General features: G+C 49.6%; 1 protein-coding gene across 5 annotated transcripts in view; it reads left to right on the top strand.

The window, feature by feature from the left end:
* FGD5 (FYVE, RhoGEF and PH domain containing 5) overlaps positions 1-17,356 on the top strand; it is a 107,999-nt gene that overhangs the window by 21,901 nt on the left and 68,742 nt on the right. For all 5 annotated transcript variants that reach the window (XR_014454265.1, XM_083155689.1, XM_083155688.1 and 2 more), the window contains exon 3: positions 6,366-6,486. Coding sequence is in view for 4 of the 5 variants with exons in the window: in XM_083155689.1 (XP_083011815.1) it covers positions 6,366-6,486 (121 nt within the window). In the remaining variant the exon portion in view is untranslated. The remainder of the gene's footprint in view (positions 1-6,365; positions 6,487-17,356) is intronic.

Raw genomic sequence — 17,356 nt, 5'->3', positions numbered from 1 at the left:
AGAGGTCAACACAAAATTTATGTCGACATGGACATGGTTGACATGAATAAGGTCGACATGAGATTTTCACGGTTTTTGGTATCTATGTCGACTTACGTCAACACGGGCACTGTATAAGTATACCTCATTCCCCTTGCATGGGCACGGTGCCACCCTGCGCTCGGCAAACTATTATATTCTCACTCTATGTCCATTTATATAGTAAAGAATGGAACAAAACACATAAAAATGTGAAAAATGTCGTCCTTTTTCATGTAGACCATGTCCATTTCGACCTTAAGGTTGTGTCCACCGCCTGTCAATGCTGAACTAGGGTATGTCGACCATTCTTAGGTGCCGACCTAGACATTTTTGACCCAGGGACCCCATACCCCTGCAAGGCAGTCAGGACCTTCCTCTAATGAGGAGAAGCCCCCAGAAATATCTCCTCTCCCGCTGCATTTCGGACAGTCTGCCCCAATACCCCAGATAAGGGCACATTGGCACTGCGGGTTGGCATGCAGAGATTTGGTGCTTGATGCCGACATGCAGGGATGGCTGGGATGATGAGCTGGCTCTCTGGCGTATTGCTGCGCTCCTGAAGATTGCCCAGCTGCATTCCGCCCTGAAGCTGCAATCTGGCCGCACTCATCCATATCATTACTACAAGCAGAAGAATTATCCGGGGATTAAACGTTCCGTGGAGACCTCCAGCTCCGGCTCCTCCGGTCTTTTACAGGCTGAAACTTTATAAGTCAGCTTTATCCGGCACTTCATCAAACTGCCGGCGTATTGATCATTAACCCCTTGCTGCGCTAACCGTAGTGTCTATCCCCGCTGCACATAACAGGGACCGGGCTTATAATTAGTACAATGGGCCTTATTCTGGTTTACACTCAGAGGCAAATTCCGTCTCAAAGGAACAAAACCATGTGCACTGCAGGGGGGGCAGATGTAACAGGTGCAGAGAGAATTAGATTTGGGTGAGTTATTTTGTTTCTGTGCAGGGTAAATACTGGCTGCTTTATTTTTACACTGCAATATAGATCTCACTTTGAAGAAAAACCCCACCCAAATCTAATTATCTGTGCACAAGTAACATCTGCCCCACCTGCAGTGCACATGGTTTTGTCCATTTGAGAAAAATTGCCTCTGAGAGTGAACTAGAATAAGGCCCAATATGCCTAATGAATTAGGAACATCTGCAGTTTTAATTGATGAAGAGCAGTTCTCAGATTGGGGCACAGGTGCCTGCATCCAGGACAGAGCAAGCTGCAATAACCAAGCTGACTTGCAGCTGACAACCGCTAATGTTAGCCGCCACCCACTCCCTGTTCGCACTACTAGGTGCGAACAGGATGGCAAACATCTAGTTCACCATGCCCACTCGCACCCTGCGTCTGCACATGCGCAGAAATGCATCGCTCCCCGTGCACAGACATCAGGACACACTGACCTCTCCCCTCCTCCTAATACACAGACATCAGGGGATACTGACCTCTCCCCTCCTCCTAATACACAGACATCAGGGGATACTGACCTCTCCCCTCCTAATACACAGACATCAGAGGATACTGACCTCTCCCCTCCTCCTAATGCACAGACATCAGGGGATACTGACCTCTCCCCTCCTCCTAATACACAGACATCAGGGCACACTGACCTCTCCCCTCCTCCTAATACACAGACATCAGGACACACTGACCTCTCCCCTCCTAATACACAGACATCAGGACACACTGACCTCTCCCCTCCTCCTAATACACAGACATCAGGACACACTGACCTCTCCCCTCCTAATACACAGACATCAGGACACACTGACCTCTCCCCTCCTCCTAATACACAGACATCAGGGGACACACTGACCTCCCCCCCCCTCCTAATACACAGACATCAGGACACACTGACCTCTCCCCTCCTCCTAATACACAGACATCAGGACACACTGACCTCTCCCCTCCTCCTAATACACAGACATCAGGACACACTGACCTCTCCCATCCTCCTAATACACAGACATCAGGACACAGTGACCTCTCCCATCCTCCTAATACACAGACATCAGGACACACTGACCTCTCCCCTCCTCCTAATACACAGACATCAGGACACACTGACCTCTCCCCTCCTCCTAATACACAGACATCAGGGGATACTGACCTCTCCCCTCCTCCTAATGCACAGACATCAGGGCACACTGACCTCTCCCCTCCTAATACACAGACACCAGGACACACTGACCTCTCCCCTCCTCCTAGTACACAGACATCAGGACACACCGACCTCTCCCCTCCTCCTAATACACAGACATCAGGGGATACTGACCTCTCCCCTCCTCCTAATACACAGACATCAGGGGATACTGACCTCTCCCCTCCTCCTAATGCACAGACATCAGGGGATACTGACCTCTCCCCTCCTCCTAATACACAGACATCAGGACACACTGACCTCTCCCCTCCTAATACACAGACATCAGGACACACTGACCTCTCCCCTCCTCCTAATACACAGACATCAGGGGACACACTGACCTCTCCCCCCCCCCTCCTAATACACAGACACTAGGGGATACTGACCTCTCCCCTCCTCCTAATACACAGACATCAGGACACACTGACCTCTCCCCTCCTCCTAATACACAGACATCAGGACACACTGACCTCTCCCATCCTCCTAATACACAGACATCAGGACACAGTGACCTCTCCCATCCTCCTAATACACAGACATCAGGACACACTGACCTCTCCCCTCCTCCTAATACACAGACATCAGGACACACTGACCTCTCCCCTCCTCCTAATACACAGACATCAGGACACACTGACCTCTCCCCTCCTAATACACAGACATCAGGACACACTGGCCTCTCCCCTCCTCCTAATACACAGACATCAGGACACACTGACCTCTCCCCTCCTAATACACAGACATCAGGACACACTGACCTCTCCCCTCCTCCTAATACACAGACATCAGGGGACACACTGACCTCCCCCCCCCCCTCCTAATACACAGACACCAGGGGATACTGACCTCTCCCCTCCTCCTAATACACAGACATCAGGACACACTGACCTCTCCCCTCCTCCTAATACACAGACATCAGGACACACTGACCTTTCCCATCCTCCTAATACACAGACATCAGGACACAGTGACCTCTCCCATCCTCCTAATACACAGACATCAGGACACACTGACCTCTCCCCTCCTCCTAATACACAGACATCAGGGGATACTGACCTCTCCCCTCCTCCTAATACACAGACATCAGGGGATACTGACCTCTCCCCTCCTCCTAATGCACAGACATCAGGGGATACTGACCTCTCCCCTCCTCCTAATACACAGACATCAGGGGATACTGACCTCTCCCCTCCTCCTAATGCACAGACATCAGGGGATACTGACCTCTCCCCTCCTCCTAATACACAGACATCAGGACACACTGACCTCTCCCCTCCTAATACACAGACATCAGGACACACTGACCTCTCCCCTCCTCCTAATACACAGACATCAGGGGACACACTGACCTCTCCCCCCCCCCCCTCCTAATACACAGACACTAGGGGATACTGACCTCTCCCCTCCTCCTAATACACAGACATCAGGACACACTGACCTCTCCCCTCCTCCTAATACACAGACATCAGGACACACTGACCTCTCCCATCCTCCTAATACACAGACATCAGGACACAGTGACCTCTCCCATCCTCCTAATACACAGACATCAGGACACACTGACCTCTCCCCTCCTCCTAATACACAGACATCAGGACACACTGACCTCTCCCCTCCTCCTAATACACAGACATCAGGACACACTGACCTCTCCCCTCCTAATACACAGACATCAGGACACACTGACCTCTCCCCTCCTCCTAATACACAGACATCAGGACACACTGACCTCTCCCCTCCTCCTAATACACAGACATCAGGACACACTGACCTCTCCCCTCCTAATACACAGACATCAGGACACACTGACCTCTCCCCTCCTCCTAATACACAGACATCAGGGGACACACTGACCTCTCCCCTCCTCCTAATACACAGACACTAGGGGATACTGACCTCTCCCCTCCTCCTAATACACAGACACTAGGGGATACTGACCTCTCCCCTCCTCCTAATACACAGACACTAGGGGATACTGACCTCTCCCCTCCTCCTAATACACAGACACTAGGGGATACTGACCTCTCCCCTCCTCCTAAAACATAGACATCAGGGCACACTGTCCTCTCCCCTCCTTCTAATACACAGACATCAGGGAGCACTGACCTCTCCCCTCCTCCTAATACACAGACATCAGGACACACTGACCTCTCCCCTCCTCCTAATACACAGACACCAGGACACACTGACCTCTCCCCTCCTCCTGATACACAGACATCCAGACACACTGACCTCTCCCTCCTCCTAATACACAGACATCAGGGGACACACTGACCTCTCCCCTCCTCCTGATACACAGACATCCAGACACACTGACCTCTCCCTCCTCCTAAGACACAGACATCAGGACACACTGACCTCTCCCCTCCTCCTAATACACAGACATCAGGACACACCGACCTCTCCCCTCCTCCTAATGCACAGACATCAGGGCAACCTGACCTCTCCCCTCCTCCTAATACACAGACACCAGGGGACACTGACCTCTCCCCTCCTCCTAATACACAGACACCAGGGGACACTGACCTCTCCCCTCCTCCTAATACACAGACACCAGGACACACTGACCTCTCCCCTCCTCCTAATACACAGACACCAGGACACACTGACCTCTCCCCTCCTAATACACAGACATCAGGGGACACACTGACTACTCCCATCCTCCTAATACACAAGCACCAGGACACACTGACCTCTCCCCTCCTAATACACAGACACCAGGGCACACTGACTACTCCCCTCCTCCTAATACACAGACATCAGGGGACACACTGACTACTCCCATCCTCCTAATACACAAGCACCAGGACACACTGACCTCCCTTTCTAATAATGAACAATATCAGAGATTTATCATACTCCCTTCCCCCTCCCTTGGACAGAGACACATGGGGGCACCGTGGTGTAATTGGGTGTATTTCACAATTCACATTTCTCTGTTTCTAAATCGGTTTGTGCTTCAGGGAAGTAATATTCTCTATCCCCTCAATAATAACATTATAGATTGCAGCCCAGGATAGCAATAACCTCACACTGTGTGATTATCTTCCCTTTATCATTACTATTTATTTCCTTGTCTGTGAGGGCTGACAGAAGCATTCTTACAGAGTTATTGTCTCGCCTTGCATGGCCATACTGTGTCTGAGACGGGGATTTAATTGTGTTGCCACCAGCGTTAGCCGCTATGTCCTGTTACGCAGCGTGTAATAATTGTGTCATGTGACCCAGCTCCCTGTATCATCCCAGGCATGCTAACTGTGGCACCTGCGTACCCAGTGTGGCCCCTGTCTGATGTGATTTACCTCTGTAGCGTATATGGTATGTAATAAAATCCACCTCCCATTCTCAGTACGGCTCATTAAGATCCCATTGTATTATTTATGTCAGATCCAGCAAATTATTGTAATGAGATTATCACTATTTAGTGCTATTGCTTCTGGGTGTCACAGTGGCTAGTATTGCTGCTTTACAGAACTAGGGCCCCTGTGTTTTACTTTGACCCACTATATGGGTGGAGTGTGCATAGTGGGCCCGATTCTTGTTCACTCGAAACGGGGCAAATTTGGCCTCATTCGGACTTAAGTTTGTGGGTCTGTGCATGCGCCAGCGTGTATTTGCACATGTACACACCCAGACATCGAACGGCTTCGGCGAGTTAAACACTCGTCGGGCTGTTCGTTGCGGGGAGGGCGTTCCCATGGTGGTCCAATGCCTGCTGGTGTGCGCGGCTGACATCACAGGACATTATCCGTCAGCCCCGTCTTCTTAATTAAAAGTCTTTTTTTACTGACTTCTGTGACCATTGAATGATTTCTGCTGCTAGCGGAGGCATGCGAGTGTGTTCTCCAATTGGTCCGGTGGCCTCTTAGGTGCTCGGTAAACTGTGATGTTCGCAAATTGAATCAGGCCCATTATCCCAAGGTTTATGTGAGATTCCTCCAAGAGATTTAATTTCTGACAGGTGAAAACGTTGCTTGATAGGTCTGCGGTGGTTCTTTTTGTCTAGTGATGCCGACTTATATAACACCCGGTTCAAATGAGACGTTTTAGTATTTTGGTCCAGGTGTGGGAGCCGTACCTTTCTGCTGTGGTGGGGAGCAGCATTAACATCAGTGTCCAGCTGATATGTACAAAATTTGTAATGTTGCGATTCTGTTGTGTATTTTGACACTTCTTTACTGTATCCGCAGTGCCTACACGGAGCCGTACAAAGTCTGCCCTATCCCCATGCACAGTACAGAAGACCTCACCTCGGATGAGGAGCAGAAGAGCTCAGGAGATGAGGAGACCAGCACTGGAGGGGTGCAGAAGGTAATAATACATGGACATCTCTATCTCCCTCACTATATGGGTCTCCCCCCTCATTCCCCATGTCTCTTTCCCTTCCCAATGTCTCTCTATCTTTGCCTCCTGTGTCTCTTTTCCAATCCCTCCTTTGTCTCTCTCACTTACCATATGTGTGTGTGTGTCTCTCTCCATTGCTAGTGTCTCTGTCTATCTCTCTCCCACATGTCCCTATTTTCCACCCCAGTGTCTCTTTATCGCTCCCCGTGACTCTCTCTCACCATCATTGCTCCCCCATGTTCCTTCTCTCTTCCCCTCCACAAGTGTATTCCTTCCCTTTTCCCATGTGTCTTCTTTTTTTCTTTCTTTCTTTCTTTTTTTCTTTCCTTCCTCCCCTGTCTATCTCTATCTCTCTCTCGACTGTTCCTTTCCCTCTCACTTACATATATTACCAGGTTAACTATCACAAAGGAGATGAGATGGGCAGAGTATAAGTTCTATTGCGGGTTGGGTGTGTAATGGAGTTGAGCTCCACGTCTATGGTGGTGTTTATTAATATCGTGTGGTAGACACCGTAGTTGTAGAAGCATGTTGCTAAATGGGTGGACTGGTGAGTGGGAGAGTGTAGGCTTCTGATTGGATGTTGTGGCTGTTGAGGGGGCGGGCACACATCTCCCTATAACTGCAGTGGCAGGTGTGTTGGTGCCTGGGTGCATTGTCCGGGATGCCTGCACTAGACTGACACACTGTACAATTATACCCAGTTTTATATAAAGGCAGGCAAGGTAAGGTTAAACTGCCAATAGAAACATTCTTTGTATGAAAGTTATATGCTAGAGAAGGCGGAGCCTGTTGGAAATTGGGAGTGGTAACAATGCAAATCTGCTAATCAGGGGTGTGGCCTGTGTGGCCCAAGCGGCGCTGTGGTCAGGTTTGCGGCACAGCCGGTGCAGGTGTCAGCATAAAACGGCTTTATAATCGTGTCTTCATGTCATTTCTTCTGTTATTGGGTGACATTTATATAAACCACGCTTCCTTTCATTATCAGTGCAGGGTGATATCAGAATACAGCGCTGCGGTCGGCCGTGCTAGAGACATTTTGATAACTTTCCTGGAATTTTATCATCGGATTTTGGAGTTGATACAGATTTGGGCCCTTGTGCAGTTGCATTTGCATTTTCTTTAGACTACAGAGCCATTAATGTTAGCAAATGAAGTTACCAAAATATTGTCACATACCCTCCAACATGACCCATTCCATTAGGTATAAAATACTCTGTTCTTGGACTTCATTGCCAGTGGCGGATCCAGAGGGGGTTTCATAGCATATAACTCTGAATTATGCCCTTTGTCTTTTGCCAGAGAGACTCTGCTGGGTCCCCAGTGCTGGAAATAAGGGCTTTATCGGTGATGCCATATACGGATGGTACTATCTACAGATTGGTCCTCAATATGCCATGTATGGTGAGGTGCCTGGCTCGTGTGAGCTGCGCTGAGCGGTCTAGCGCCTTTATCCTGTGAATATGTCTTCTTGGTGACAAAACCACTTCACAATACCACCGTGACACTTGTATATCTGACTCTGAATCCCTATAAAGTCCAGTGGAACTTGGCGTGGAAAGACGCCACAACGGCTGTCCCGTAACACTGCGTATACAGAGTCAGGCTATATATACAAGTGTCACATGTCAGATTAATCCCAACTGTCACTCAAAAACATGCTTGGTGCGAGCAGTGAGCTTGGGACCTTGCGCACGGGAAGGGTGGTTTGGTGCGACTAGGGCTGTAGTGTATGAGGACTGTTCAGTAACCTCTGCCATTGATAATACGTTAAAGTTCCCACTTCAAAGATTGGGATGATGGTAAATGAGGAACAAGGCTTTTATAGATGGCGCAAATCAGTATAATGCCCATTTTCTTGGTTGGTTTTGGCTTTTCATAGCTTCATAGAGTCCAAAGTGTTCCCAGTATGACCGGAGTGATTGGCGACTTACACTCTGTAGATTGCGCTACTGATTCTGCGGACACAACACCGCCATGCTGCAGCAGCCGGATAACTATGTCATGTTGATGGCCGCTGTTTCGGCTGGGTGGCCTTGTCCTGTGCGTCCGAATGGTTGCCTCCAAGAAACGCGTTTCGCCAAGAGAGCAATCCGTCTGTGAATTCAGCAATTCTGACATCAATTCGTCTTCAATCTCCGCCCGTGTGTTCCTACATGATGCGGCACTTGCACAGTTTGAGATCTTTGTGCGGCAGTCACAGCTTGCAGACATGCAGAATTAGGCCCATTGACTTCCGCCGCATTTACAGAGTATGGAACAGTGATGCAAAACTGGAATTCCGCATGGGATTTCGCCGCAGCATCACTCGCCTGCCGTCTCCACTGTTACCCACACACATTACTTGAATATCCTTCTGCACCTGGCTCCGATGATCCCTTTCTGCCCATTCTATCCCTCCCCACTTCCATCTGCTTTCTGTCATTCAAGATTCTGCGCCGGAATTTCACCCTTTCCAAACACCCGTTCATTCTGCCTCCCTTACTCTGCACATCTCTTCTTCTCCTTCCCAGCTGTGTCACCCTCCCCTCCTCCACCCAACACATCTTCCTGCTTCCCCAAACAGAGGCACTTTCATCCATAGGCATGGCTCCTATGACTGGCACTTTGCACACTGAAGCACTATTCTTCTCCCATGTCCGTTATAATTGTGTTTGGCTCTGTGTGATGATGAGTCCCCGGAGTGTTGGGGCTCTCTGTCAGCGCTGACTGGTGTCTGCCATGCTCACGTCTGTAACTCTTTCATTGCCGGGAGGGGTGGTGGTGGTGGTGATGGTGGTGGTGTGGAGGTTTGGCTTATACAAGACGTGAAGCCAGAGTGGGTCATTAATGGGAAATTAATGCACAGATGAGCACAAGGGGTGTGATCTGAGATCGCTCTGTGCCCAGATGTATACTGTAGGTTGTCTGGCGCTTAGCATTGGTCTTTCCTTACTTGCATCTGCTCATCTACCTATGTAACACCTACTAATTATTACCTCTCACCACTGTAGCACTCCTAACAGAGCTTCTGCTGCTGATATATGTAACACCTCACCCGTGTGATGCCTTGGGGTGGTTGGCCTGTGTTTAATTGGGGGGTCCTGTGCCCTGGACTTAAACCTTAGTCTTAGGTACCCACCAGATCAGGTCACATGGTTACATTTGGTGGGCACATATATTTTTTGTCCAAATTTTTTTCGCAAAACACCTCCAATTTACTTTATAGGGGGTGATTTGGTCCTGCTCGCTGCATGCCGAATTCGCTCCCCTCTTTCCATGTTTGGGGTTTAGCCTGTGCGCTCGCTCCAGGGGGAGGACACAAGGACCGCCCGGTGTTTCATGGGCGTGCCCACGAAAGCGGTGGGCGTACCCGTGCGAACACAGGCGCGTCAATGCTTGCCCGGGACGGCCGGCTGATGTCACATGACTTTAGCGCCCGCCCCGGAATTCGGCCATCTCCGGCCACAATAAAAGTCAGTCTAGAGTAGACTGACTTTTATTTACGAAGGGGGAAAAAAAGAAAAATTTGATGGTCAGCGACCGTCCAATGATCTCGCTCCAGTGCAGCCGCATGCGATCCGATGTTTGCTAACGAGCGAATCCCAGTGCTCGTGGGGTGGGGCATATTCACTGACTTTTACCTGACCCAATTATTATATAGCACATAGATAGTAATTATTCTCAGTAGAAAAGCTTAGTACTATATGGAACCATAAGTCTCAGCATGATAGCATTATTTAGTTAGGGTGAATCTTAAGTCCCCCCTGCGCAAACTGAGTCACATGACACCACAAAGTCCCGTGTCGGTAAATGACCTCTACGCTGGAGAGTAATCAGCCGCTCCTGCGCCTTTGGATTCCAGACTGTATAACTTGCAGCCTTCTGGGGGACATTGTCTGGCAGTCACTCCGTGTCCAGTCCTGAATAATAGATATGCTCTATCGCACCTACTTATGGCGAGCAGTGACCCATCCTTCAGCGCCTGTCACAGTGTTATTACATTACAGCTACACAGTCAGCACTCTGCGGCCTCTTTGGTGAAGCTGTTACCCTGCAGGTTAATGTACGATGTTTCATCTTGTGCTGTGGATGGATATTTATATACATGGATTATAGTGACAGTGCACATTCACGCCGTACCATGAGACCCACTTACCTGCACATCAGTGGGTGTGACGGCTCACGCTGCCTCCTATGTGTGGGGTGCCGGTTATGCACAAATGTATTCTCTTATAGAGACAGGGGGATCAAGCAAGCCCTCTGTCATTTAGGACAACAGCTAATCGCTCATTGGTTGCTTTGGGCAACTACTCCACTCAGGGGGCGATTTACTAAGCCTTGGGTGCAGATAATGCGGACGGAGATAAAGTACCAGCCAATCAGCTCCTAACTGCCATGTTACAGGCATTTGAAAAATGAGCGTTTTTGTTGTCAACTGCCCACCCCAAGCAGGGAATGCCACACCTGCATTCCCAGGGGAAGGCCCAGTACCCTTAGCTTACTAGATAGACCCCTAAATGAATTAGAAGTTGTGAATTTGTTACTTTCCTGTTTGATCATCCATGTACTATGTCATTTTGCTGTATATACCTTCTGCTCTGTATGTCGCCTTGGAATCATTGTGGCCCCATATAAATAAAAGATAATCATCATTAGCACAGTGGTCACTATCATGTGCTGTATTTTGTGTATTGGACAGGAGAATGCTGTCTGTGTTGTGTATTAGTTACTAGGATGATCTCTGTATTGCATACCAATCAAAAGAATGATTGCTGTATTGTATTGTGCCCCATCTGCACTCACCTAAACAAGGTGAGTGCAGAGGGGTGAGACAGAGACCCTCTCACCACGCCAATTGTTTGTCAAGGAAAGAAGAATGAGGCAGACAGAACCTACAGACAAAGGCATTTGGTGCACAAAGCTCCCTGCATCCGGCGAGGGGGGGGGGTGTCGGCACAATACATAACCTGCACCCATCCATATGTTATACGTACCTCTATGCCATGTCTGGAATCTAGCGTCATCCAGCTCTGCGTATCTATCACCACAGTGGTGTAGCTAGGAATTTTTCTCCCCCCCTGCCCAAAAAAATTCCAACAACCCCACCCCCTAACGATGGACCACAGGCGCCACTGGCTGAGCTGACAGGCGACCCAGGCAGCAGTGAGCGTTGAGCTGGTCCCGCTCTGTGCAAATCTAATGAGCGGGGACACAGTGCAGTACATATTTAATGAGCGGATCCCCGCCAGAACATATGTAATGAGCGGGACCCGCTCATTACATATGCACGAGGCGGGACCCGCTCATTCAATATGCACTGCGCTGGGTCACCGCTCATTACATATGTACAGGACGGGCCCAGCTCAGCGCTCACTGCTGCCTGGGTCCCCTGTCAGTTCATCCAGCAGTGCCCACCACAGACCCCGCTGGCGCCACTCCCCCAAGCTGCTTCGGGGTCTGCCACATATGTAGCTACGCCACTGTAATACCAGTGGCGGACATATTTCAGGTGATTAGCCCATGTGTTCCAGGAACAATGTGGGGGGTCATGTTCTGGGAGACCAGAACATACTCAGTTGACTCAAACTCAGAGTCTATTGTTCCAGGGCGGTGGGGGCCTGCATGGAGCCTGTACACAGGCCCTCTCCTATCTTACACCTCCCCTGCTTATACTGTAGTGTAATGTACAAGTCACAGATAGTGCTGTAACCAATAATACCCCTTTCACACCAGCCTAAATTCCTGGGTTGAGTCCAGGAACAACCCGATACTACCTCTGGTGTGAAAGGTACCCGGGACAAATTACCGGGCTAATTTGCCGGCAGTCCAACCCTGCTAGGTAGCAGGGTTGTTCCTGGGTTCAACCCGGGGACCTGGCTGGTGTGAATGGGTTAGGGTATATTTACCCGGGTTGCCGGTCCTCGGTGTCCTGTCCGGCTGGGAATCCACGCAGGCGGCGGGCGCAAATGACGGGACAGCTGGTGGAGGATGATGACGCAGCTCTCCGGTGGCAGTGAGGGCGCCGGAGAGCTGTGTCATCTTCATCCGCCGCCTGTCTCGTCATTTTCGCCGTCGCCTGTGTGGATCCCCGGCCTGCCCGGAGGACCAGCAACCGGGGTGAGTATTCACACCACCTCCTGCCCACCTCCACCGCCATCCCGCCGACTGCCCGACGCCATCCCGCCGACTGCCCACCTCCTCCCCACCTCCTGCTGGCCTCCTTCCCGCTCCCTTCACACACCAGAAAATGCAGGGACTTTTCTGGTGTGAATGGGTCCAAACCCGGGAATGTTCCTGCTTGTCCCGGGAACTGAATTCCCGGCTTTGTCCCTGCATTTCTGGTGTGAAAGGGGTATAAGATAGCCCAGTACTGAGGCATATCCCCCCCCTGAACTCAGGACTGCCGGCACTGCAGAGCACTAGTGGGGAATTGGCTTACATTGTATTTGCACTACGGCTGTGCTCAGTCCCACGTCTTAATCATTTGTTCTCTATTTTTCAGTATTGACTAAAATTACCACTTCCTATCTATTATTACTTTAAAAAAAAATCCATCACGCCCCTACCTTTTACCATCGCGTGCCTCTCGCTTGTGATTGGCTAGTATCACAGCGTCACCCATTGCCTACAGCTGCTGGCTGTATTGTCACCCTTTGGTAGCAGGTAACTTCCGGCAGTGAAAGGGTGGGGACACGCGCTATTTTTAATATTTTGTTTTTAGCTCTCGGTCCCTCCTGTCTCAAACTGATAAACCAAAATATCCCCCGGGCTCTCCCCGCCACTCTCCCTCCCTCCCCTGGCTCATACATGACACATTGCCCCTGGCCTACCGCTGCATGGGTGTAATGAGCGCAGTCAAAACACAGACAATGGGCGGAATGTAATGAAATGTTTCTCTCCCACTGAGGGCGTCAGTTCCTTTGTGACTGTCAATATGAAGCCGATACAGCCATTGACAGCCATACTGCATAGTACCATTGCTGTTCATGTGACAAGTATGTGGTCAGCTGACACACGTCTGTCCGTCTGTAGCGCCACGGGTTCATGTAACAGTCCTCCAGCTCCAGCGGTAGTTATCATTAGTGCCCAGAACATTATAGTTTGATTATAGATCTGTACTAACCTGCTGATTCCCGGGATCCCGGAGAGCTGCTGCAGACCGCTCTCTGGGCACGATTCAGTACCACTCTCGGCCCGTGGGGTGTCCGCCAGTTTTGTAAGCAACCAATCTGCTTTATTTGCCGGTACTTATATGTTAGTTGGGCACCCACTATAGTTAGTACGCTCATACCCCCACTGGATCCATGTCGGCGTGGAGTTGATTTTATATAGTGTGACGAGCGCAGCGAGCCACCGAGCACTCACGATGACAATATTGTTAACGATATTTTTGTGCCTATTATATAGGGATGTCCTCCGTCGTCTGTACATGCAGGACGATGGAGGACATCGCTAGCAAGGGCCATGCTGCATTCTGGCAGTTAGGAGCTGGTTGTTTGGTAGTTTATCTCCATCCACTTTATCTCTCTCCAAAGCTTAGTTGTACAGAGACCCCATAATTAGCTGAGGAGGGGGTTAGTCAGCACTCCGTCATATCCATACAATGTAGGAGGACATTGTGCTAATTTTAAGCTTTAGAGCAGGCATGTCCAAACTGCGGCCCTCCAGCTGTTGTGAAACTACACATCCCAGCATGCCTTGCCATAGTTTTAGCATTCCCTAAAAGCAAAACTGTGGCAAGGCATGATGGGACTTGTAGTTTCACAACAGCTGGAGGGCCACAGTTTGGACATGCCTGCTCTAGATGGTGCTCGCTCCCTTGTACCTATTGAACTAGTGTCCAGAGTACCAAGATCAGTGCATTCCAAACCCTGGTTCTCATGACCTGCTTGCAGTCCAGTCATTAGGGATAGTCCTGCTTCAGCACTGCTATGTATGCAAATTTACGCAACTTAATAATTAAACCATCTGTGGTCACGCACGTTCCCTCGGCCAAGAGGGTCCATATGGATTCCATCGCTGTAAAGGTCTGCTGCTGTCATGACCGATAAAATTCATACTGCGCCACAAGACCGGTCACTACTCTCCATTCTTAATAAATTGCTCTCAATAGCCATGAAACGGGCGGATTATTGATAATTAGGCCCCTTAGTACCTTCATGTAAGCCAAATGCTGGTTGTCTACACACAGATAAGTGGATGGGACTAATACAGGACCTTGCAGCTGATGTTGTGCACCTGCCCTCCAGCCAGTGGTATCTATTTATCAATGACAACACTGAGCGCATTGTTGCAACGCGAGATGCCAGTGGTTACTATATGAATACGCGCATTGATGTCACCAGATTTGAAGGTCAGCACCTGACAGAGGAGGAAGCCTAAACGTATGATAGTGCCCTGACAACCAATCAGATCACGGCAGCTTCTTACACGCTGCACCATAGTATTAATGGAGGGTGGAACAAAACAAGTTTGCAAAAACCCTGTGCGGTAGAATAGATGTAAGTGTGTGGAAGATGGCTACTGGTGTCCTTCTTGGTGTATTTATTTCCAGCCAGGAGTCACTTCGTTATTCTGCTTTATATCAGACGTCATTGAAATTCTTTTATTTGTCAGGAGGCAGAGAATAACGCTGACAGTTCCTGTGTGTGAGTTATTGTGGACGCTGTCAGCGACAAAGGGTATTTCCTTTTCCACCATGCCATTAAGTTCTGCAAACAGGCAACGCCTGGCTGCAGGGCCCGGGATGAGGAGCATGTGATTAGCCGGGCACCGGGGGGCTGTGTGCCGGGATATCCATGTAAGAATTATCTCATGTGTACAAACAGTGGAAGCAGGGCCTCACCGCAGACGTTGGCACAGACAGCTGCGGGGATATGAGGACGTGCCGGGCGCCCTGTGGTCACCTCATTATTACCCCAGGGCAGTGCCAGCCTGGCTGTGCTGAGGTCACTGCTGCTACGGAGCTGTGTGAGAAGGGAAGTGCGTCTAAAGGGTTAACGCAGATAAAGGCACGTGATTCGTCCGCCGTTCACAATGGTGGGTGCCCTATACAGAGCGCTGGCATGTAGGGGTACATGTAAGCCAATAAAGAATAAGCTATTCATGTGTCAATTATCACTGCTTTTATATGTGCAGTACCTACCCTCCTGATCTGCAATTATTATACCAGCTGTACCCACCAGGAAGACTAGACTACCAGACATTATATATATATATATATATATATATATATATATATATATATATATATATATATATATATATATATATATATATATATATATATATATATATATATATATATATATATATATAGACAGAACTTACCCAAGCCTCCGGGAAGGAAAGGAATGGACCAGCACTCACAGTTTGATGTAAAGAAGGTTTGTATTAGCAGTTACAGCATAGAGTACAAGCAGGCTGACCCAACAGACGTTTCAACTGGATGCCTCTCCAGTTTTCATCAGGGGTGAAAACTGGAGAGGCATCCAGTTGAAACGTCTGTTGGGTCAGCCTGCTTGTACTCTATGCTGTAACTGCTAATACAAACCTTCTTTACATCAAACTGTGAGTGCTGGTCCATTCCTTTCCTTCCCGGAGGCTTGGGTAAGTTCTGTCTAAATTAACCTCTAAGGACCCTGCACCCCCTATACCATCTTTACCTCTCTGAGTGCCATCCTGCATTTGCTTATATATATATATATATATATATATATATATTCAAATAAAACCCGACATCACAAGCAAGTAACTTTGAATCTGGCGCAAACCACGTGCTCAGGTGTCGACACTGACACCCCCTAAAAAAACCTTAAAAACTCACATCAACCTATTCATGTGTCAAAACTTTTCCATGTTGACGTTTCGCTTGTGTCGATATGTCACTGTCAACCTAGTGCATATTGATCTTTTGTCAATGTCTGTCTAATGCATGTTGACACTTTTGTGTTGACCTGTGTACTCACTGTCGACCTAGGCACTGTCTGTAAGCTAATTCACACCCGGCCATGGATGAAGGAAGACTCAAAAACCCAAATGACACCCCTCCCCCTCCCCCCATAATTCCATCATAGGGCCTGATTAAGACCGCTCAATAAGCAGCGGTTTTTCACAGTTTAGCGAGTGGGTAAATGATGCCCATCGGGCAGGGTTGCCGACTTTAAGAATCTCCTCTCCGGGAGAAGACAAGAGAGGAGACTTTCAGCAGCAGTCCTGGACCCGATGTGCGAATGCCTTCGTCGAGTATCACGCACAGAGCGGGTAGGGGGAGGGCACAGGGGGCTGTCCCATGGGAACGGGCATGGGACGCTTGAGCGTGGGCATGGGACGCTTGAGCGTGGCGTCATTAAGCCCCGCCCCATGATGCAAAATAGCTGAATTAACGGATCTCTGTGGAGGGGCTAAAATGATGCGATTGTGACATTTTAGCTCCGCCCCCTCCTCTGAGACCCGCAGATTGCCGACGTCGGGAGAAGACCTCCGCGATCGGGGGCGCAGTGGGGGTCCCCCTGAATCCGGGAGGGTTGCCCACCTTTCCATGGGGCCTGGAGGGGGACCCGATTTTCGGGAGACTCCCGGTTATTCCGGGAGGGTAGGCAACCCTGCGCTAATGTCCACGCTTGCATGGAAATGGATGTGTATGCTATAGTCTGACTTTTATTTGCCACGGATTTGGACGAGTAGGGGGCAGGTGCTGACGTAATTTGCTGTGAGCCGCACGCCCCGAGCAGGCTTCACCACGTCTGCACCCTCCTGGGGACGCCCAGCGTTTTTCTGGGCACACCCACTGTTTATTTTATGGGGGGGGGGCGCAACCAACAAATGCTGCCCGTTCCCATGGGACAGCCCCCTA

This window comes from Crinia signifera, chromosome 8, assembly GCF_055691185.1.
Source record: "Crinia signifera chromosome 8, ASM5569118v1, whole genome shotgun sequence".
Lineage (NCBI taxonomy): Eukaryota > Metazoa > Chordata > Amphibia > Anura > Myobatrachidae > Crinia > Crinia signifera.
This window is presented reverse-complemented; position numbering and strand designations above follow the sequence as displayed.